Source organism: Solanum stenotomum, chromosome 9, assembly GCF_019186545.1.
Source record: "Solanum stenotomum isolate F172 chromosome 9, ASM1918654v1, whole genome shotgun sequence".
Lineage (NCBI taxonomy): Eukaryota > Viridiplantae > Streptophyta > Magnoliopsida > Solanales > Solanaceae > Solanum > Solanum stenotomum.
The window spans coordinates 18845661-18867852 of record NC_064290.1 but is presented as its reverse complement, the minus strand read 5'-3'; the positions used below and the strand labels follow the sequence as shown (position 1 = coordinate 18867852).

Genomic DNA, 22192 nt, shown 5'->3' with positions numbered 1-22192 from the left:
TTTTAAGCTTAACTTTAATTTTAGAAATATAAATAAAGGAAAAAAGAAGAGAAGCAATATTTATTACTGGAAAAACAAATTTTCATTGAACTGAATGATGTTTAAATATAAAAAAATAAAATAATTTGAGCCTATATTTAAGCAATTACTTTGCACGTGATTTTTCATGATAAATAAACTCCTAAAAAACAACTAAGCTAATACAATGGTTAAAAAGTTGAAGAAAATCTAGGAAGTTCTTTTGACTTGTTAGTGCAGTAACCGAGACAATTAATCAACACTCTTTCTTGTTTTAGTTGATGCAAATTTTAAGTCTTTCTCTAGAAAATTCAAATCTAATGTTTGTTGAGGCTTTGTAAACATATGGTTCAATTGAAGTTCTATTTTGCAATATTTTAACCTAACATATCCTTTTTTATGTGCGTCTTTGAGAAAGAAAAATTTAATATTAAAAATACTTGGTTTCACATGAAAAATAGGATTATTCAAGATAAAAATAGGTGCTTGATTATCCACAATCACCTCTGTGCACTTTTTTTTGCTGTAAATTCATATCAAGCAGTACTTTTCTAAACTATAAGGATTGATTTGTAGCAATTGTTTCTGCAATGAATTGAACTTCAACCGTAATTGTGAAACATTGTCTTGATTTTTAGAACACCAAAAAAATATCTCTGAGCCAACATTAAAACAATAACCAAAAGTGTTCTTCATGTCATCAGAAGAACCAACTCAGTCACTATCGAAATACCCCTGCAACATGTATTTCTAATTTGCATATAAGTTGACTTCAACATTCAGTGTTTCTTTATTATATTTTATCGCTTTTTAGCTTCTCTAAAATAAGTGTTAATTGCACAATTACTGAATACTGATAGAAGATTTAAAGCATATAAATTGTCGCGTCTAGTTATTGTACGATACATGAGACATCCAACCAAACTCCTGTAACGAGCCTCATCCACTTTTGCATCTTCATCATTTTTGCTCAACTTCTCCTTCTGACACATTAGAGTAGTTGTCTCTTTACAATTTTCATTCTGAAATTTTTTTAAAATGTCTTTTGCATACTTCTTTTGACAAATGAACACTTCATTTTCACTTGGTTGATTTTCATTCCGAGAAACTAAATCACTTTTCCCAAATCCATCATCTCAAAAGTATGTTGCATATCCTCTTTAAATTTCTTATTGTGTAACTAGCTAATCATAATAACAAAATTAATTTCATCACTTTTGATGTAAAAGACATTTTTTATCTGATAAATAGAAGGATGAGCAAATCTGAACCATATCTAATAGGTCAAGAGTATTTTTGATCTCATAGGTGAAAGAAAGAGCCAATTAGATGTAATAGATGAAAAATGACATTTTTGAACCATTTCTAATATGTTGAAATGTTTTTGAGTCTTTTTCGTAAAAAATATTAGTGTTAATTAAAATAAATATAAAAAGTTGGGTTGGACGGCCCATGCCTACTTGACAAGTCTGGAACCGGCGCTAATGAATCAACGAACCCGGTCCACTGGTCCTCAAATTATTTATTGCTGTGACTTGTGGGGATCTAACTAATAAACCTGTGCTTACAGTGGGATCACTTTCTAAAGTATGAAGGTCGACGGGGATGGTCCGCCGTCAGCTGCGGCGGCGATGGTCAACGTTGCCGTGGCAGTTAAGAGTGCCGAAGGGAGGGGTAGTCAACGAGCCGTCCGGTGGGCTATAGAGAAGTTGTTGCCTAAAGCTCATCGGTTTTTCCTCATTCATGTCATTCCTACCGTCACCGCAATTCCAACTCCCTGTAAAAATTCTGCTTCATAGCTCTCTTACGTATTTGATAAATCATATATGGATGATTAGATTAGATCACTATACTCAGCACCTACTAAATTATGATATTCCTCTTTTGTATAGGGGCATAGGTATTTGATTTTGAAATACATTAAGGACTCTGCAGTAGTATAATTTTGGGATTAATTTTAGGATGAGCTTATCTTGGGATTACAATGTTTTTATATACTGGATAACTAATCCGGGATAACTTATTCCCCAACCAAACATGTAGGAAGGAAAATGTTTTCTTCCCTACCGAACACACACTAAATGTTGATTCATTTTAAATTTTTACAGTGTGTTTTAGTGTTATCTACCCTATTGTTTATGTTGTAAATTTTCATGATCTTTGTTACTTAGAGAGCTAAAAATACCGCAATCAAGGATATAATATTTAATTTGATGGATTAACCACAAATGTGACTCTTAATTAACATTGTATGATACTATCTGTGTTGGGCTAAACCTCACTATTTTTCCAAGAAGTTTTTGTACTATTAGGAGTATCATTAGACTTGTATGTTGATGAGAAATATTAGACTTGTATGTTGTTTCTATTTCTCATCAACATCTTATGTGGAACTTTGTCCGCACCCAACAATTTCCTCCTCAAACTAAGTATCATATGACCCATCACTGTGATTCATGAGCTTATTAGAGATTTACTAGGTACCACCAATTCATCCAGAACATTTTATGGCCTCTAGAAGCCCCCAATCTTCGAATTTTATGTCTATCTTCAAACTATGGGCCACAACAATAAACACATCCTACGCCATCACTCTGATGGGATTGCTCTTTAGCTCTTCATGAGCTAAATATCAGAGCTACTCAAAGTCATTTCCATACTCGTCTCATCAAGCCATCGACTCTAATAGCACATGTAGAGTTTAACCAACCTAAAAAAGACTTTTAGCATAGATTGATATCGTCTCCCCTTTGGTCAAAACAGGCATTTTCAGGAGGCCTCATGGTATTAACACACTATCATTACACTTATATGTAGCTACTATTCAATTTCGAATGTAGAACTTTGTTGACACTCACTATAGTGTGGTAGCTATTTTCTTTAGGGTGGTAAATTTTGTGAAAAAAATGTGGGCAGTTGTTGTATGTCAGGAAGAGAACTTCAAAAACGTTTACCTTTTTAACTTGCCTTTTCATGAAAGTGAGCTGATTGATTGGATCAGGTTCATTAAGTATTTGGTATGTACTCCTTGAGACTGAACGTATCTTGGTTTTCACACACCATTTTAAAGATTACTTAGTTCGATCTTGATGATTGATTATTGGATCTATTTAAAAGGTTGTACTAATATTATAACTGATCTGTCAGCAAGTGTCTGTCATTTTAGTCTTCTGGGTTTGTAATATCTTTGACTCCTGAATTTTATAGCAGGAGAGAATATTCCAGTTAACGAGCTTGATGATAATGTGGTGGAAATGTATATAGAGGATATGAGGGCTAACTGTGAAGAAATGTTTATCCCATTTAAGACTCTATGCAAAAGAAAAAGTGTAAGCTTTCTCTTCCTTTAGTAGGTTAGATGTATCTAAAGGTAGAATGGTTGTCATACGTGCTAATGTCTGATTATCCTGTAGGTTGAAACTGTGGTGTTGGAAGGGGATAATCCTGCAACAGTGCTTCTAAAATATGTAGCTCAGGCTGGGATTAATAGTCTAGTGTTGGGCTCTTCCTCTCCCAGTTACTTTGGCAGGTATGGCATAGGATCAAGATGGCTTGGATATGCTTTTGTTAGAGATGTATAATGTGTTATATCGGTTGTATAACAGTGCTCAATAAGATAATGGGTTATTGCAGTAAGGTTTCTATCATGCTCATATTCTTTTCCATGGTATGGAAGCCAGAGACATTATGTGTTCGAATTTCATTGCCTCATTCATTACAGAATTTTCAATTTTTCTGACCTATGGAAACTAGTACAAACTGCAATATAAATAATAATAAAAAAGGTTTCACTTATCTAACAAATTAAATTGGTGGATATGGAGAACCATCCAGCTTGTATTTGGTGAGTGATATAGAAATAAAGAAATCAACGATGTTTCGGGAGAAAGGAAGAAAACATTCCAACACTAAAGTACAATAGCATTTCACTTTTCGCTTGTTGGTGTAAAATGGAAAATGCATGAGGTTGCTAGGCTCATAGATTTTCTCAGTACTCTCACTGATTAGTAGTGGAACTGTGTTTTCTGTCAGGCGACATTCGTAACATATAGCACCATCTTAGTGCTGGTGGAGTAACAGAACATTTGCTTACCATTTCGAAAAAATTAAACTTCGATCAGAGATTGTCATACAATTCAACAATTTAACTGTCCAGTTATAATTTAATACTAGAATTTTGACTGGTAATATTGAGGTCCTGTCCTGATGATTACATTTCATCAAGAGTGACCCAAACTGTAGTCCATCATATGATTAATCTAATTGTTTTGCGCAAGCTCCATAGTTGGAGTTGTGTTAATCTGATGATTTTGATCTATGGGAAACAACTTGACCTTTCACATGATACTATGGTGATTCTTGATTTTCAATTGTTAATTGTGCCAAACTTATAATCAATTTTAACCAGGAAACAGAAGGATGGAGATGTACCATCAGCTATCCTCAAGCATGCTCCTGAGTCTTTTGATGTTTATGTGGTGTTATCAAATGGACTTGTTAAAAATTCCTTGAATCCCTTGTTATCTACTGGTACATAGAAAAGCTCAGTCATTTACCTTGTTCTCCTTGGTCATCTCTTTCTGCCTTCCCTAGGACAGTAGTTTCTAACTTCCAACAAGTATTTCTATTCTGAAACAGAGACTGAACTTCATACTATCAATCAACAAGAATCCATTGTGTCTTGTGCCTCGATGGATTTTCATAGCAGAGCATCATCACTTGCAGACTTTACACATCTCAATCCTCCAGCATTTTTACATGGGAGCACTTCTAATCATATCAGTCCTCAGCAAAGATACATTCAAAATCTAGAAGAATCAGCAGCTGGTCTGGAGGCAGTCAAGAGTAGCCATTTTTCCACTTACTCAGAACATGTGAGTTTGACCTTTTCTTTAATTCTTTTTAGCAAGCTCTCTCTTGAATATTGTACGTTCTTTTTCCAATATCATATTAGAGTATAATATATGTGTAACCGGAAACGTATTAGTATGTTGAGGTAGTTTTTTGATGTCATTGAGCAGTTAGACATTCAGGTTGAAATGGGAAGATTGCACTTAGAGTTGCGAAACACCATAACATTGTACAACCAAACATGTGAACATCTGATCCATGCCCAAAACAAGGTAAAATCTTGATCTATTTTATTTTACCTCGAAATGAGTAATTCTTGAGTGCTCTTCTTTCATACTGAAATGAACACAACGAAAGCAAGGGGTTTGCCTTCTGAGTCGAGCTCGTCGCACCAGGCTTGCCTAGTGCGGGTTATCTCTCCTATGTAGTTTGCGAGCTATTGCATAGGAGCGGGGGTTTTACCCTGTGCGCACCCAAAGGGTAGCGGATGCGGGTTTCCCTTGTCATAAAAATAAAATAAAAATGAACACAGTAGTTTTATGCTGTCTGTCAGAATCAAGTTCTTATTTATCCTAATTTGAGTTCCATTTGAAGTGACGGTAGAGCATTATGAGGAGTATAGTAACTCAGCCTCTAGGGAAAAATACCTATTGCCTGACCATATTCTCGTTCACTGTTGCTATCGACATATCAGAACATGACTCTCTGACTGTCTTTCAGGTCCAATTACTTTCCTTGAAATGCTGTGAAGAAACCAGAAGAGTGAATGCAGCCAAGGAAAGAGAAGAAAGCCTAAGGAAAACAGCTGCTGAACTGAAGAAGAAACATGTAGAAATTGAGAAGGAGGTTGAGATAGCGAGAAAGTTGCTCGCTGAAGAAGCTTGTGAGAGGCAGATAGCAGAGTTGAAGGCTCTCCAACAGTCCTTAGAAAAACAAAAAGTTGTCGATGCACTACTTTCATGTGATGGCAGGTATAGGAGACTGACTAGAGAAGAGATTCAGGTGGCGACTGATTCTTTTTCCGAGTCTAAGATAATTGGTGAAGGAGGATATGGGAAAGTTTACAAAGGCAACCTTGATCATACCCCTGTTGCCATCAAAGTTCTTCATCCGAACGCATCATTAAAGAAAGAGGAGTTCCTAAAAGAGGTTCTCTTTCCCATATTTTTTTGGTTTTTTTGGTTATTCAATATTTATGCATTCTTGGCCTTGGCTGCTTGCCGTTCATAGCGCATGTGCATTTTTGTCCGAAACACTTCTGTAGCATTATTATCTGCACAAAATAGTACTTCCTACTACATATCATTAATAGATTCCTCTCATCTCCTCCTTTTCTTTTAAAGAGCTACAGCCAAATATTCTCTGATTTTGTATATAAATGGGGCTTGTTTAGTACCTCACAAGATGCCTATGTCATGCCAGTAAGTTTTTCACTTCAGGGAACTGAGGCAATATCATTCTGGCTAAACTTCCAACTTTTGATTAATTATGTATTCGATCATTTGTAGGTTGAGGTTCTAAGCCAGTTGCATCACCCACACATTGTTTTACTGCTCGGAGCCTCTCCAGGAAATGGCTGCCTTGTTTATGAGTATATGGAAAATGGAAGCCTGGAAGATCACATTTTCCCAGGAAAAAACAGACCTCTTCCCTGGTTTGTTCGATTCCGGATACTTTTTGAAGTGGCATGTGCTCTTGCATTCTTGCACAACTCAAATCCTGATCCTATCGTTCATCGAGATCTAAAGCCAGGAAACATATTGTTGGACAAAAATTACGTGAGTAAAATCGGAGATGTGGGTTTAGCAAAAATTATGTCAGATATTGTTCCAGAAAGTATTACTGAGTATAGGAACTCCATTCTTGCTGGCACCTTTGCTTACATGGATCCAGAGTATCTAAGAACTGGAACTCTGAGACCTAAGTCTGATCTGTATGCTTTTGGAATAATAACACTTCAACTATTGGCGGCTTGTCATCCTAATGGCCTTATTATGAAATTTGAAGAAGCTATAGACACTAATTCACTCGCAGATGTACTTGATAAGTCAGTTATAGATTGGCCATTGATTGAAGCAGAGGAGCTATCTAAGATGGCTCTACAATGCTGTAAGCTTAGATGCAGAGATAGACCAGATCTTGAGACTGAAGTTCTTCCACTTCTGAAAAAACTTTTCGAATTTGCAGAGATGCATGTCAGGGTACAGGGAAACCTTAGGGCACCTAGCCAGTACTTCTGTCCAATCCTTCAGGTAAGAATTCAAATTCGACGAGATAATCTAATAATTTGTGAATTGCTCTTTTCTGCAACCTTGAATCTCATTCCGCTGTCCGCTCTATTATTCTGCAACATCTTTGCAGGAAGTAATGGAAGAGCCACATATAGCAGCCGATGGCTTTACATATGAGCACAGAGCAATAAAGGCATGGGTTGACAGACATAACGTTTCACCTGTGACGAAACATATATTACAGCACAAAATGCTTACCCCAAACCACACGTTACACCTTGCAATACAAGATTGGAGGTCACGTTAAAAACGGAGCCTGAATTCAAAAGCACTGTAAATTGTGCATAAATCATAGCCAAATAAGGCCTGGAGAAGCTATTAAAGGAAAGATTGGAAGGAAAACAATCCATACATATTTTAGATGTTGTTGGAAGGGTGTCAAGAGAACAAAAGAGAAGTGTCACTCTTGTTCATTGACATTACTCAAAAGTGTATAGTACCAACAATTGTAGTTTTGTAAACATTATATTGCTTGTGATAGTAAAGAACCCAGAAACACGTAGACTGCTTTCTTTGCATTTAGCATTTGTACTGAAAAAAGCCTTCGTTTTTCAAATTCTGAGGATGAAAAACAAATGACATACACATTGTCGTTCAACCTTACGAGTCTACTAATGTAATGTCATCAAACGCAGTGATGCTGAACAAGTGATACATCATGGTGGCATAAAGCTCTGCAGATGGTGTTATTTAAATATGAGTAAACAGAACGCTTATTCGCGAAAATTGTATTAACCACAGATGTTCAAATCATATAAATAGCACATGACATTTGTGGGGATTGATAAGCCATAACCACTAATAGCTGAAGTGCTTCAAAGAGCTATTGATTCTACTTGTTGAATATCCCCTATATGTATATTCACAATAGCTGTATATTTAACTATATAAGGATTGCAAATTGGAGAGCAAGCAGTCCAGATCCCGTCAAGCATCAACTTGAGTAAATTCTAGTGCATTAGTATCAGGGTCTCGAGTGAAAATGGCTGGTCTCCCAGAGCGACTAAGGGTGTAGGGAATGCCTGCAAAGGAAAACAAAGAGCAGAATATATATATATATATATATATATCCAAAGTCTTTTCTTTTACCATTTTCAAGTCAGAAGGTGAAACAGGAATAAGGTAAATGAATTACCAGCTTTATCAAGAATAGCTTTCAGCTTAGACACATCGCGAATTGCTATGCAGGTATGACGATCTCTGCCCCCATGCTCAGGTCGGCCGGTAAAGGGATCCGGATTTGGAAGCTCCATAAGATGTATCATTTCAGAACCCACCCACAACCAAGCACCTCTGTAGGGAAGCTTTTCATGTGGTCTTGCCTCATTTATTTCTAGTCCTGATCAATCCATGAACTTTCAGAACTACAAAATTATGTATTTCAACTGTAATTTTAGTCATCCATTTAGAAAGTGAAGTGTGATTACCAAGAATATTCTGGTAAAAGTCTAATGACCTCTCAAGGTTTTCACATAGTATTCCAACGTGGTGCATGCAAACAACTCCGAAATCTGCACTAAATCAAAATAATAATTCAAAATCAGATGAACAATATGTTAGAAGACCAGTTCGACCTAACAATCTTCACATTCTATATTCGGTGATCAAATATTTTATGTGAAAGTGTTCTGGTGTAAACCCATCGACCCATATGAAACTAAGACCTTGAAAGATGGTATAAATTTACCAATAAAATGTGTATTCACTATGTCGCGTTATGTACCCTTAAGCTGAACAATTAATAGATTATGGCCACTGACTCACTGTACATGTATCAAAATCTCGAACAAGAATATCACACCTCCAACTTACGTTTATTAAGATAGTTTGGAACTATAACCTTTTGTCCGAGTCTATATAAATTTAGGATTACAAAAGTAGGAACAGATTCACTTATTCTCTCCGCACGGTAACAAAACTAGTACTATATCCCATGCATGACCAAAGGGGTACAAAGGATTTCATGGATTCCTCAACAATCACTATTTCTTGAAGGATCTATAGAGGAATATAGAGAAATCCAATGAAAATTTTGACTGTGTGCTGCTTAAAATGGAAAAGAAAGATCACCCTTATCATCAACAGCATCGGTGCCTACAGAATCATTTGCCAGCATATCCGTTTCCACTGATGTTTTAGCTCTCATCAGCAAACAACGCCTGTGGCTCCATCGTGTTGAAGATGGCTGAAATTTTTTGCTTGGTATTCCACTAGTAGATGCAGCGAGGACACCCCCAGGATTCAGCTGAATATAGGGAGGGGTTTTTAAGAACATATCCAGAAAGCCAACCAAGTGAAAGAGACAATGAACAAAACGCATCAATAGTGGTACTACAGGTGAAGCTGTCTTTTATATCATTCTTGAGTCATCCATTAGTAGGAAAAATACAAAGTGTGATTGGCGTATAGGATAACTAAAAGCATCATAAAATGCTGTTTCAAACGAAAAACTGTAAACACAATGGAATAGAATTCAATGCTTTCCATAGTCTCCAATTACATAGAAAGCAGTAATTGGAACATAAAAAGCACAAAACAAATAAGCTTCTAAATTTGGTAACAAACAAGACATCAACTTTGTTTTCATTTCTTTTTCTCTTTCTTTGATCAAGGAGTTAACTCTGGTTTCCTACTCTTTAATTACAACTGTGAATGACAAAAATGAGACTCAACCTAATAAAGAATGGAGAAGAACCAGCTAATCTTGATTCTTTTTGCAACCGAGAAATCCTAATAACGCAGGGTAATACAAAACTCAATGGATGATGAGCCCGCCCCTCTGCCCTTCTCCACTTAAATTAACTCACACATTACAAGTTTATCTCTTACCACTAGACCAAAGCACTGGGGGGCCATCTAATCTGGAAATTTTCTCAGATATTAGACAAAAACCTTATAATCAATCAATGATTAGTTGGCAAAGACATACGTCTATCTACCAAAGGAAGGCCTATTTAAAACTATATTTTGATACAAACCATTGCACTAAGCTTATAAGTTATAACCAATTTGCTAGTAAAAAGAGGCCTTGGGTGTTGTAGTGTCTTCCAATTGTAAAACCCATAAATTATCTACTCCAAAATAGAGCTTAATCTTTCCTTACTATCTGATTTTTGTACTAATTTTTTAATAGACCTCAGCTAATGAATTCTCTTGTTCATCACCGGATATTGATAGAACACAATCACACCAAAAAGAAAGAGGAAGGGGCTCCATTTTGTTTAAATCTTAGGGTAAGCAGCTACCTACATATCAAAGTTTCACTCGCAGTCACAGACAGCTAACTCCTCAATTCAAGCACAAGTTTTTTTATCAAAAGGAAATAAATGTCAACAGTTGAAAATGAATATGTAAATATATTTACCTTGTTTTGAGGCAGAGTGAGAGGTGGGTTCAGCAGAGAAGCCATTGAAGACTGATTTTTTCAATTTTGGGTGTCTGGGTTTTATTTATTTCGCTAATAATATTAGATTATGTGATGGCTCCATTTGAGCGGCTCAAAATATTCAGCCTAACTGCACCACTTGTTTTCTCTTGGGTCAAATCTATAACATGTGGAAACTTCTTTCCTGCATTTTTATTAGCAAAATTACTAATCTCTAAAAATTTCTATCATTTAAATTAATATAAAAATATAAAAAGAAAATTCTCCTATATAATATCTGGATGCATCACTCCATCTCTATCAAATATATTATAATTTTATTTATATAAAATGTATCTGATATAAAATTATTGTTTATACATATTCTCAATTATTTCAAATTTAAATTAGTATGAATTTGATCTATAGTTATGTATTTGCTATATAACTTATATATTATTTGTTATATATTGGATAAAAAAGCAATACATTCGCGGGTTTTAAAAAATTTAATTGTTATAATTTGAAAAACTTTCGAGATAGAGGGCTAAAATTGTTGAAACGGATCCCATCCAGTTAAATTTGCTCCAGTAATGTCCGGTAATAGCTTTAGATGATGCCACCTAGACAAAATGAAATCTAAAGGCTAGAAATTATTGCTTCTAAAATTAAATTTCACGCCGTTAATTTTCTCTTCTCCACTGTTTGGTACTCCCTTTCATTTCAAATTAATTGAATTATTGAGATATTTTTTATTTTTCAAATTAACTTGATTATTTAATTTTCAAGACTACTTTGAGAATGTTCTTCCAATTTTACCCTTCATTAGTTAGTATTGGAATTAGTTATTAATTAATGTTCAATTATTTTAATCACAAATTTGATAATAATTAATAAGAGTAAAAATAGAAAATTATATCAAATTTATGTCTTACACTTCTTTTTTTTAAAGGGTGTGAAACACCTCAACAATTTTATCAATTTGAAATTGAGGGAGTACAAACTAAAATTGCAGAAGTTAAAGTAGTAGTTTTGCTCAATCACTAAAATTGTAGGATAGCTCCAAATTATTTTATTCTTCCATAGAATTAGTGGCAAAGTTAGAAATTTCATTAAGGGTGTTAAAGATTTATTACATATGTATGAAAAATAATTTTTTACCTATATACTTGATACAATTTTTAATATGTATAGTATGATTTTTCGACAAAGGATGTCTGACTAACCACCTGGATGGAAATGGATCCCCTCCAGTTAAATTAGCTCAAGTGGCCAGACACCCTTTGTCAAAAAATTATACTATTTATATTAAAAAGTTTACGAAGTATACATGTCAAAAATAATTTTATACATATATAGTAAATATTAAGTACCCTTAATGAAATTTCTAACTTTACCACTAATGCCGCGGAAGAATAAAACAATTTGGAGCTATCCTACAATTTTAGTGATTGAACTCCTTAACTTCTGCCATTTTAGTTTGTACCAAGCAGTGGAGAAGAGAAAATTAACGGCGTGAAATTTAATTTTAGAATCAATAATTTCTAGCCTTTAGATTTCATTTTGTTTAGGTGGCATCATCTAAAGCTATTACCGGACATTACTGGAGCTAATTTAAATGGATGGGATCCGTTTCCAAAATTGTTTGGGACACCTGACCATTTCTCGACAAGTTGATTAAGTTTTAATCAGACTTTTTAAATTATTTAAATTAAGCATAGTTTAACCAATTGTGCCATCTTCTTGTCGGCTTCTTAATGTGAGGTGTTCCTAGTTTAATTAAAAATTGATCCAAATGGAAATGATATTATATTTACCTAATAAAATTTGTATCACTTGTTTATTTAAGCTAAATAATAATAATAATAATCATAATAATAATAATAATAATAATAATAATAATAATAATAATAATAATAATAAAAGATGGTATATTTATGTATGGTTTATTACTGAGCAATTGAATTAAAATAGATACTAACCAAATTGATAAATATAAATTATATTTGATTTGATTTAGTTTTTTAATTTAAAAATTAACTAAATTAATTTGATTTTGATTTAAAAAAAAAAAAATCGAGCTAAATCGAACCATGAACAAGCATAGCCACATCAATGAATATTTTCATGTCACAATCAAACATATTATCAAATCATATAAGTTTCATCACTATTACTTTTACAAGTGTATTAATTGAAGTCTGAACTACTCAACTCTAATTTAAAGATAGATAATTTTGAAATTCAAGTTGTGCAATTTAAGTACAAAACACAATTTCATAAACATATGCATCATTTTAGTCCAAAAAAATAAATTACATCAAATTTGTCACTATTGATGTTGCTTCTTCTTTTTTTTCTCTTTGAAATCAAACTTTGAACTTGTAGCTTTTTTTAATTAGTAGATAAAAGAAGAAACAAAAAAGGGCCCAATGGAGTCCCGAAAAGATGTTGCTAAATCTTATTCTCATTTTTTTTTCTTTTTCTTCAATGATCTGAGAACCATAACAATTAAATTTTAGAACACAAACTTGAAATTTAAACTATGAAACTTCAAGATACAATGTCCCTGAAGTTTAAATTGAAAATACCTAACTTTAGGATACTAAAGTCTAACCTAAAGTTTAAATTGAAATATGAAGTTAAGGATGTTGAAGGAAGTTGATGGAACATGTCAAATGAATAGGTTCAACGAAGTTGACTGATGAGTTAGAGTTACACTAGGACTAGACTACTGAATTCTAATTTATGTATGACTAAGCTGATGTAGTCGATTAGGATAAGGTGTCTCACGTAAATAATATATTTGTGTTATAGTAGGACTGCTAGTGTAGCTAGTATAGGACTCTTCTCCTATATAAGGAGTATGTAACTCAACAAATCAATCATCAATACAATCTTTGATTTCTCCATACTTTACGTGAGAATTCTACATGGTATCAGAGCATTAAAGTTTTTCCGCTCTTTAACGTATTAGATCAAAACCAAAACAACCACAATATCGAATTACAATGGCCCTTTCTACCAACACTCTTTTGACCTCCTCACTTCATCATCTTATTTCGTCCTGCTCCATTAAACTTAATCGAACGAACTATATTATATAGATGACACAAATGTCTCAGTTGATTCAAGTGATGAGATTAACCTACCTCCTCACAGAGAATGAACCAACTAAAGGTACATGTTCCACTGGACAGACTACTGAGAAAGTTGTAGCAGTCGAGAAGGGTGCAGAAGACAACAACATTATTGATGACTGGGAGGAGAAAGATGTGTTGCTAAGGAGTTGGATCTCAGGCACCTTTACAGAAGAGAGCATGTACCTGATCGTATGCTGCTCAACTGCCAAAGAAATGTGAGAATGCTTGGAAGAAGTTTATCTTCAAGAAACAAAAGATAAGGAGTTTCAGCTCAAACAACAACTACAAAGTGTAAATCTAGGAACCAAAATGATTGATGAATATATTGAGAAATTCAAAGGCATATGTGATGGACTTGCAGCCATTCACAAGCTTGTAGATAAAGATAACAAAGTAATTAACTTTGCTAGAGGTCTAGGTCTCAAGTACAAGACCTTCAAGACTGTCATGGTAAGGCACCATATCCTACTCTTAATCAATTTGTTAATGCTCTCAAGAGTTTTGATAAGAGGGAGGATGAAAAAGAAGTGTCACAACATAACCATAACATGGCATTCTCTGCCTAAAGGGGCAGGGGAAGAGGAAACTACTCTCAAAGAAAAGGAAGCAATAACTTCAATTCCAGAGGAAGAGACTTCAAGCCTGCTGGACAAGGAACATGTTCTTATAACAACAAAAATGGACCAGGTCCTCAAAACAGTCCTTCAAGTAGAAGTCAGGAGAGGAATAATACTAATGTGTGTCAAATTTGTGGTAGGAATAACCATACTGCTCTTAAGTATTTTTACAGGTGGAATTACTCTTACCAATCCACAAATGAGCTACTACAAATATTGGCTGCTACTAATCTACAAAACACTACCGATGACACCTTATATGTGATCTCAGGAGCAAGTAGCTAGGAGCAAGTAGCTATATGACACATAATTCAGGTATCCTAACTGATCTTAAACACTACACTGGGCCAGATAAAATCATTATTGGGAATGGATCAAAAGTCGACATAACACATGTTGGGAACATATTCGGATCAGGCCTAAAGTTAAAAGAAATTCTTGTGGTTCTTAAGATTAATAAAAATCTACTCTCAGTTAGTAAGCTTGCAAAGGATAATTGTTGCGCTCTTGAATTTGATGAAACTAACTTCGTTGTAAAGGATAAAAAGACAAGGACACTGCTGGCCAAGGGATATAAAAGGAATGGACTTTATGCTTTGAAAGATAACAATCTCTATGTTTTAACTGCTGCACACGATTGGAACACGTCAAACAACATGTGACATACTATATTAGGACACCCTAATTTGAAGTCTTTAAAAGTTTTGAATAGTAATAGTTGCATCAATGTTAGTAGTTGGAATAAAATGTCTACTGTTTATTAAGAAAGAACCTTTATTGAAAATTCATTGTGACTTGTGGGACCTGCTCCTATCGAATCTTCTCAACATATGAAATATTATGTCATTTTTTTATATGATCACAGAAGATATACATGGATTTATCCACTGAAAAAGAAATCTGAATTCTTTGAGGTCTTTGTAAAATTCTAGAAAATGGTGGGAAAATAATTTAGTAAAGAAATTAAGATATTTCAGTGTGATGGAGGTGGTGAATTTATTAAAACAGACTTCATCAAGCATATGGAAGGTTGTTGTATTGTGAAACATATTTCATGTCCCAACACACCTAACAAAATGGTGTTTTAGAAAGAAAACATAGACATATTGTGGAGACTGGATTAACTATACTACTCCATCCTAACCTACATTTGTTTCTATGGGTTGAGGCTTTCCTCACATCAGTGTTACTCATTAATCGAATGTCCTCCTTAGTCCTAAAGATGGTGACTCAATTTGTTAAGTTGTATGGAGAACAACCCGATTACAACATCCTAAAGGTGTTTGGATATAAATGTTTTTCATATATCAAGGGTAGAAATAAGTTCAATCCAAAGACTTATCCTTGTGTGTTCATAGGATACAACAGCTTACACAAAGGATATAGATGTTATCATCCCTCTACAATGAGAGTTTACATATCCAAACATGTTGTGTTTGATGAAAACACATTACCCTATGTGTCTCAAAATCAATCTCTGACTAACATTGATGTCTCACCTCACCTTGCTACTTTTGTTGAATCTTTCTCTAAACTGCATGCACATGATAATTCAGGGGAAGTACAGGCTGATAGTACGCAAGTTATTAGTGACAATGCTACTATAACAACTCATATACTCCTTAATAATGAGAGTATTATTGACCTCTCAGGTGTAGGATCAGATGATGATCATAAGGAACAGGTTGAAAGTGATGATCCATATAGTGGTATTGAGACTCCACCTACAGATTTCAGATCTGCTAACGGAAATGAGGAACAGGTTAAACCTACAGGTCCAGTCAATGAGCAGCATCAACCTAAAGATACTATACTTCAGTCAACTACTTTAGTTGATGTACTAGTTGGACATCAACCTGATACTACACTAAAATCAACTACTTTAGTTGATCTACCAATTGAGGTACTTCGTACACCACAAGGGCATCATATGATCACCAGACACAAGGCGAAGGAACATCACTTATCACCTGTTGCTCGCAGCAGCAAAGAAATTCGGAGGGAACCAAATACTACTAAGTAAGCACTTAGGTCACCTTATTGACTTAATGCAGGATGAAATAAATGTTTTACACACTAACAAGACATGGATATTGGTTCCCAAATCTCCTGGTATAAATTTGGTTGGCTCAAAATGGGTGTTCCAGACAAAATTAAAAGTTGATGGAACAGTAGATAGATACAAGGCCAGACTTGTGGTCAGGGGATTCTCGCAGCTTGAAGGCATAGACTGTGAAGAAGCATTTAGCCTTGTGGTTAAAGTCACAACTTTTAGGGTAGTTATATCCATTGCAATCAGCTCAAAGTGGGAAGTTAGACAACTAGATGTCAAAAATGTCTTTCTCCGTGGTTTCCTACAAGAGGAGGTGTACATGAGTCAGCCTCATGGATTTATTGATCCAAATATCCTCATCATGTGTGTCTACTTAAAAAGGCACTGTATGGTCTTAAATAAGCACCTAGTTTTAGCATGCATCTCCTACACTTTGGTTTCATCTGTAGTATGGCAGATCCCTCTATATTTACATTGCAAGCTCACAAAGGTACCATATTTCTCTTGTTATATGTGGATGATATTATTGTTACAAGAAGTAATCCATCATATGTCTCAAAGTTGGTTTGACAACTTGGGAATGAATTTGCCACGCAAGATCTTGGTCCTTTACACTTCTTTCTAGGTGTAGAGGTTAAATATTTTGATGGGGGGTATCCACTTAAGTCAGAGTAAGTATGCTACTGAGTTGTTGGACAAGACAAAGATGACTTTGGCAAAGGCTGTAGCCACTCCTTTGGCTCAAAAGCATGGCTTACATGAAGCTGTGGGAAGCCTGATCACAAGATCGGATATCACTCATGCTGTGAATTTAGCAAGCCAGTTTATGCAGAATCCAACTATTGAACATCTTCAAGGAGTGAAAAGGATTCTCAGGTACATCAAAGGTACTCTACACTTTGGACTCAGAATTATTTCACAATAACCATATAGGTTGTATGGATACTCAGATGTTGATTGGGGAGGTTGTACCACCACTAGGATATCAACAACAGGCTATAACATCTATCTGGGTGCAAATTGTATTTCTTAGACTTTCAAGAAACAGACCACAGTAGCCCGATCGAGTGCTGAAGTTGAGTATAGAGCAATAGCCTCCACTGCAGCAGAGATGACATGGATCATGTATCTACTTCATGACCTTGGGGTGTTTCTTCGATCTGTACCTACATTGTATTTTGATAACATGGGTGCCTTGTACGTGACAGTTAGTCCAATTATGCATGTTAAAACCAAACATGTTGAAGTAGACTATCATTTTATTCATAAGAAGGTGGTCAGAGGACAACTTTTTACTCAGTTTGTGAGGTCTAAGGATCATCTAGCTAATATTCATACATAAGCATTAACCAAACAGGTTTTTGCAGAGTTTCGTAGCAAGCAAGGAGTTACAGTTCCTCCACTCACTAGCTTGAGGGTAAGTGTTGAAGGAAGCTGATGGAATATATCAAAGGAACAAGTTTAACAAAGTTGATTGCGAGTAAAAGTTAGAGTTACACTAGGAATAGACTACTGAATCCTAATTTATGTAGACGAAGATGATGTAGTCGACTAGGATAAGGTGATGTAAATAATATATTTATGTTGTAGCTAGTATAGGACTCTTCTCCTATTGTAACGACCCTGAAAACGATCTAGTAAAACTAGAGCCTCACATGTGTATTTGAAGTTGGTAACTTGATTAAATTATGTAAAAAGGCTTAAGGGGTTGATTAGCTAGTTGATTTATCACCTTTATAAGCTAGCAAGACCTTAAGCTAAGTCATGAAATCAATTGGAACCTAGACCCTCAAAACAGTCCCCTAAAAATAGTTTTTAGTTTTAAGTTAGGAGTGAGGGTCAACTTTAAATGGTCATATCTTTTAGCTCAAAATGAATTAGGTGGACTTTTACCTATCCAATTAAAGGTCTCTGAGTCCTCTTTCCAACGCCACCGAGTTTTTCCAATTCTGACCTTGGAGTAAAAGGTTATGCTCAAAATAGTGAAGCACTGTCCAAAAGGACGAGTTTAGACGGGTTTAGTGAACTTTTAAGTTTATCTTTGTGGGTCTTTAATTCTTTTACTAAGTTGAGTCCCTATTAATCTTTGCCTTTACTAGCAATTATAAAACCCTTTTTGACCAAAATTCTTCCATTTAAATCACTCCAATTAGGAAGAAAAAAAGAAACCCTCCCTCTTTCAAAAAGGTTCTCTCTAGAACCCATGGAAGCTCAAGGTGAAAGATGGAGCTAGGGTGGATGGTGGCTATTGATTTCTTCTTCAATTTCGTTTGGTTCTTCAAGATTAAGGTATGGGGATTCTTCATCTTTGATTCCTTCTTCAATCAAAGAGTCAATTCAAAAGATTTCAAAGTTGTTCAAAAACTCAAAAAACAAACCTAAATTCAATTCTAGCATGGGTTCTTGCATTAAATGATTCTAAATGATGATTTATGTTATTTTTAATGATTATTGATGATTTTAAGAAAGAAATCTTCATAAACCCATGTCTTCTCAAATTTTCTAAATTTGGCCTAAAGTGGGTCTATTGATTTTGAGTAATTGATGAAGGATTATTGAGTGGATAGATGTGGGCTGTTCTTATATGATCTTTAACTATGTTGAATTTTTGGAAATTGTTATTTAATTGTATAATGTGAAGTAGTAGCCTTGAATGGTTATAAATTGAGATTTAGCCTTTATGTTGGTTATTGGACATTGTTTAGCTTAACTTGTATAGTTGAATATTGTTATTATCATTGTTATTGTATTATAAATTGTTGGAATATGAGGCTGATGAATATAGCTATGGAAAGAGGATAAGTTGACCTAACTTGATGAATATTGCATAATTGGCATGGAATTGAGTATTGTGGCTTATGGCCTTTGAAAGGTGGTAAGATGGTTTGATCTCTTAATATTGCTATAATTGCTTCTTAGGTTGGATTCACTTTTGGTTGAAGTGTTGCTTGTTTCTTTTGAATTATGATTGTGGCCACGAAGGGCATTATATGAGTATTGTTGTATTATTGTGTTCACATATATAAACGAGGCTATATGTAAAGTTTTATGTGAAGCTATATGTGAGGATAGGATGTGAATGAGTTTATGTGATCTTGTGATGATCCTATGTAAAGTGGATAGCATTGTGATCTAAAGTATGATTTTTCATGATATATATATATATGGGATGATGTTGGATTATGAAGTATCCTTAGATGATAATGTTGTAACTTGGTTAGTAGACTATAGTGTCTCTTCTTGTTACTTAAAGTCTTGAATGCATGAATGTGTGAAGTGGGCTAGAACTAAGAAATGGTGCACTTTCTATAAATGCTAAAAGAGGAATTCCAGGCCAAGACATGAATCGGTAGAACCAAGAAATGGTGCCCTTTCATAAGTCTAGCTTTCCTAAGAAAATGTATAACCTTGAAGGATGGGCCTTAGGGCGATGTTCCCTTCTTGAATGAGATGATAGACTTAGAGATGGATGTAGCCGAAACGGCATGAGAATCCTTATCTAAGAAAGTCAAATGAGCTATCCTCATGAACCTTGATTGACTATAACTAAGAAATGGGGCCTTTCTTGGGAAGAGGTACTATGAGTTGGTTGAACTAGAAAAGGAACCCTCTCTAGTACATATGTAATTGAATACTCTATGGGAAATAAGGCTAGCACCGAGTGGATGTGGTTAGGAAGGTGGCCTAGTTGAGTATGAGATTAGGCACAATGAACTTCCTTGGACATCCCCTAAATCATGTGCCTACATGGGTTGCTTATTAGTTCTACCTTTGGCAAGTAGAACACCTTCCACGGAGTAGGGTAGACTCCGGATTCTATACCTAGTTAGTATGGTCTATGTCGATTATGCATATTCCCATCATATGGGATGCGCACTCTAGTTATTGGATAGGTTCTACAACGTGTAGGTAGTAGTATGGGATGTTATCTACACATGGCACGAGTAGGCTTTGAAGATACTAAAGTGAGTTCCCTAAGTCTAACGACTATTATGTAAAAGTCCCCTTATGTGCTTGAATGTCTCCAAATGGGTTTCTTAAAGAATGTTGGTCTATTGATGTTATGTTGTAAGGGAAATGTCCTTATCTAAGGTAATCTTGGGGAACACTTAAGTGTGCTTGAAGAGGTTGTATGGGCGGTCACTTCTTGTCTCATTCAAGTGTGTCTTAAGGTTATATTAGGTAAAGGTCCTATGGTAATGAAATGACATGTGTTCTTTTAAAGTTAAGCATGGGTCACTACAAGAAAATAGCAAAATTGTGACAGACGATTCTGTCACAAATCCGTCACACATTAACATTTGTGACGGAAAAATGGACGTCCCAGAACCTGGGGTCATAAACTCATTGTGACGGATTTCAATTCCGTCACACAATTATTGTGACGGCATAGTGACAGACCTGACGGCGACAATATAAATCCTTGTATTTGACTTAAATTCCGTCACAAATTTGAGCCAGAATTTTGGACGGAATATTTGGTTACAAAATAGTGACGGAATCGTTTCTGTAACAAATTTCTAAATATATTCACAATATTTGTGACGGAATATTTCGTTACAAGTAAATTGTGATGGAATATTTTTGTCACAAAATTGCTCTCTTGTAGATATTAGTAACAAATTTAGAATTAATTGTGACAGATTAAATCCGTCACAAATTTGATTTTAATTTAATAAATAATAATTGCTATATATTGTAGTGGACAATTATTATTTATATATATATAGTAAATTAGTCAAAGACATAAAAATAATTAACCACCATGATATAACAAACATAATATTAGATTTATAATACAAAATTATGAAGTTAAAATATGTCAAAGCACAACTTCAATAAGCAAAAGTGGACAAATATTTAAACACATAAACATTTGGTCATTTCCTATTAAGGAGAAGGATTACTAGATGAGCGTGAGGATAACGCCATCTCGCTCATCATGCGAGACCATCGTTCCTCCATAGACTTGAATCGATCATCACTTTGTTGCCTCAAACGCGAGACCTCGTGCTCTACTCGTTGTTGCACCTCCGCCTCTAAACGTTCTTGAAGAATTCTCTCTTGATTTTCTCTCATATGCAACACTTCTTCCTCAAGTAGTTTAATGCGCTCTTTAGCAACATCATCAGACACCGCAGGTAAATTGCGCGAAGTGACAGAATTTTGATCTTGATACAACGCCAAACCTTGAGAGCCTAAACCATACACACGTCGTTTTTTTTCTCCACCCACAACATCAAAGTATAAACTATTTATATCAAGTTCTTGAACTTCTTGTGAATCATTCGAGGAGCTAGAAATAGCAGCAGCTAAGACAACCTCCATTTTATCCTGAAAATTTTCAAACAATCAACCACCAAAAACTCAAGCTTTCCACAAATATGTGCATATTAAGTTGCTTCTAGCAACTCTGTAAAAAAAAAATGCATCCAAAAGACAGCACAAACTCTTTAAACAGAACAAAATCTGCCCCCAATATGGCATAAAATCTATATAAAAAAAAGGCACACAATTTGCTTCAAATTGCATTAATAACTGTCCAAATAACTACTCAACATTTGATAAAAAAAAAAGTATGATAAAAATCTGCACAAAAAAACAGCACAAAATCTACCCAAAAACAGCACAAAATCTATCAAAAAAGGCACAAAATTGCATTAAAAAACTGCTCAAATAACTGCAAAACATATGATCAAAACTATGATAGAAATCTGCTCAAATTTGCACCAAAAACAGCACAAAGAGCTGCACAAAACAGCACAAAGAGCTGCCACAAAATCTGCCACAAAAAAAGGCACAAAATCTATCCACAATAGCACAAAATCTGCTCCAAAATTGCATTAAAAAATTGC

General features: G+C 34.8%; 2 protein-coding genes across 3 annotated transcripts; one reads left to right on the top strand and one right to left on the bottom strand.

Moving 5' to 3' along the window:
- The first annotated feature begins 1518 nt into the window (after window positions 1-1518).
- Window positions 1519-7716, top strand: LOC125875961 (U-box domain-containing protein 34-like). 2 transcript variants are annotated; one of them, XM_049557039.1, is made up of 9 exons: window positions 1519-1797; window positions 3226-3347; window positions 3432-3547; window positions 4427-4548; window positions 4657-4892; window positions 5040-5141; window positions 5590-6018; window positions 6378-7121; window positions 7231-7716. In XM_049557039.1, exons 1-9 carry the CDS (start codon window positions 1608-1610, stop codon window positions 7405-7407), a joined length of 2238 nt encoding a protein of 745 aa, XP_049412996.1. In that variant the 5' UTR covers window positions 1519-1607; the 3' UTR covers window positions 7408-7716. The 2 variants fall into 2 exon arrangements, with proteins under 2 accessions (XP_049412996.1, XP_049412997.1); XM_049557040.1 differs by having other exon boundaries at window positions 1663-1797; window positions 3229-3347.
- Window positions 7717-7846: 130 nt separating this feature from the next.
- On the bottom strand, window positions 7847-10642 carry LOC125875977 (glyoxylase I 4). The gene is made up of 5 exons (XM_049557063.1): window positions 10525-10642; window positions 9231-9405; window positions 8588-8671; window positions 8296-8499; window positions 7847-8182 (listed from the first exon to the last, which is right to left on the bottom strand). Exons 1-5 carry the CDS (start codon window positions 10567-10569, stop codon window positions 8088-8090), a joined length of 603 nt encoding a protein of 200 aa, XP_049413020.1. The 5' UTR covers window positions 10570-10642; the 3' UTR covers window positions 7847-8087.
- Window positions 10643-22192: the final 11550 nt, after the last annotated feature.

Bases quoted from the DNA above. Each gene is read 5' to 3' on its own strand.
- LOC125875961 (XM_049557039.1), top strand. From the start codon at position 1,608: ATGAAGGTCGACGGGGATGGTCCGCCGTCAGCTGCGGCGGCGATGGTC. The intron at 4,549-4,656 runs GTACATAGAAAA...ATTCTGAAACAG, and splicing joins GAATCCCTTGTTATCTACTG to AGACTGAACTTCATACTATC. The intron at 4,893-5,039 runs GTGAGTTTGACC...GTCATTGAGCAG, and splicing joins TTTCCACTTACTCAGAACAT to TTAGACATTCAGGTTGAAAT.
- LOC125875977 (XM_049557063.1), bottom strand. From the start codon at position 10,569: ATGGCTTCTCTGCTGAACCCACCTCTCACTCTGCCTCAAAACAAG. The intron at 8,500-8,587 runs GTAATCACACTT...TGGATTGATCAG, and splicing joins CTTTTACCAGAATATTCTTG to GACTAGAAATAAATGAGGCA. The intron at 8,183-8,295 runs GTAATTCATTTA...TTTCCTTTGCAG, and splicing joins AGCTATTCTTGATAAAGCTG to GCATTCCCTACACCCTTAGT.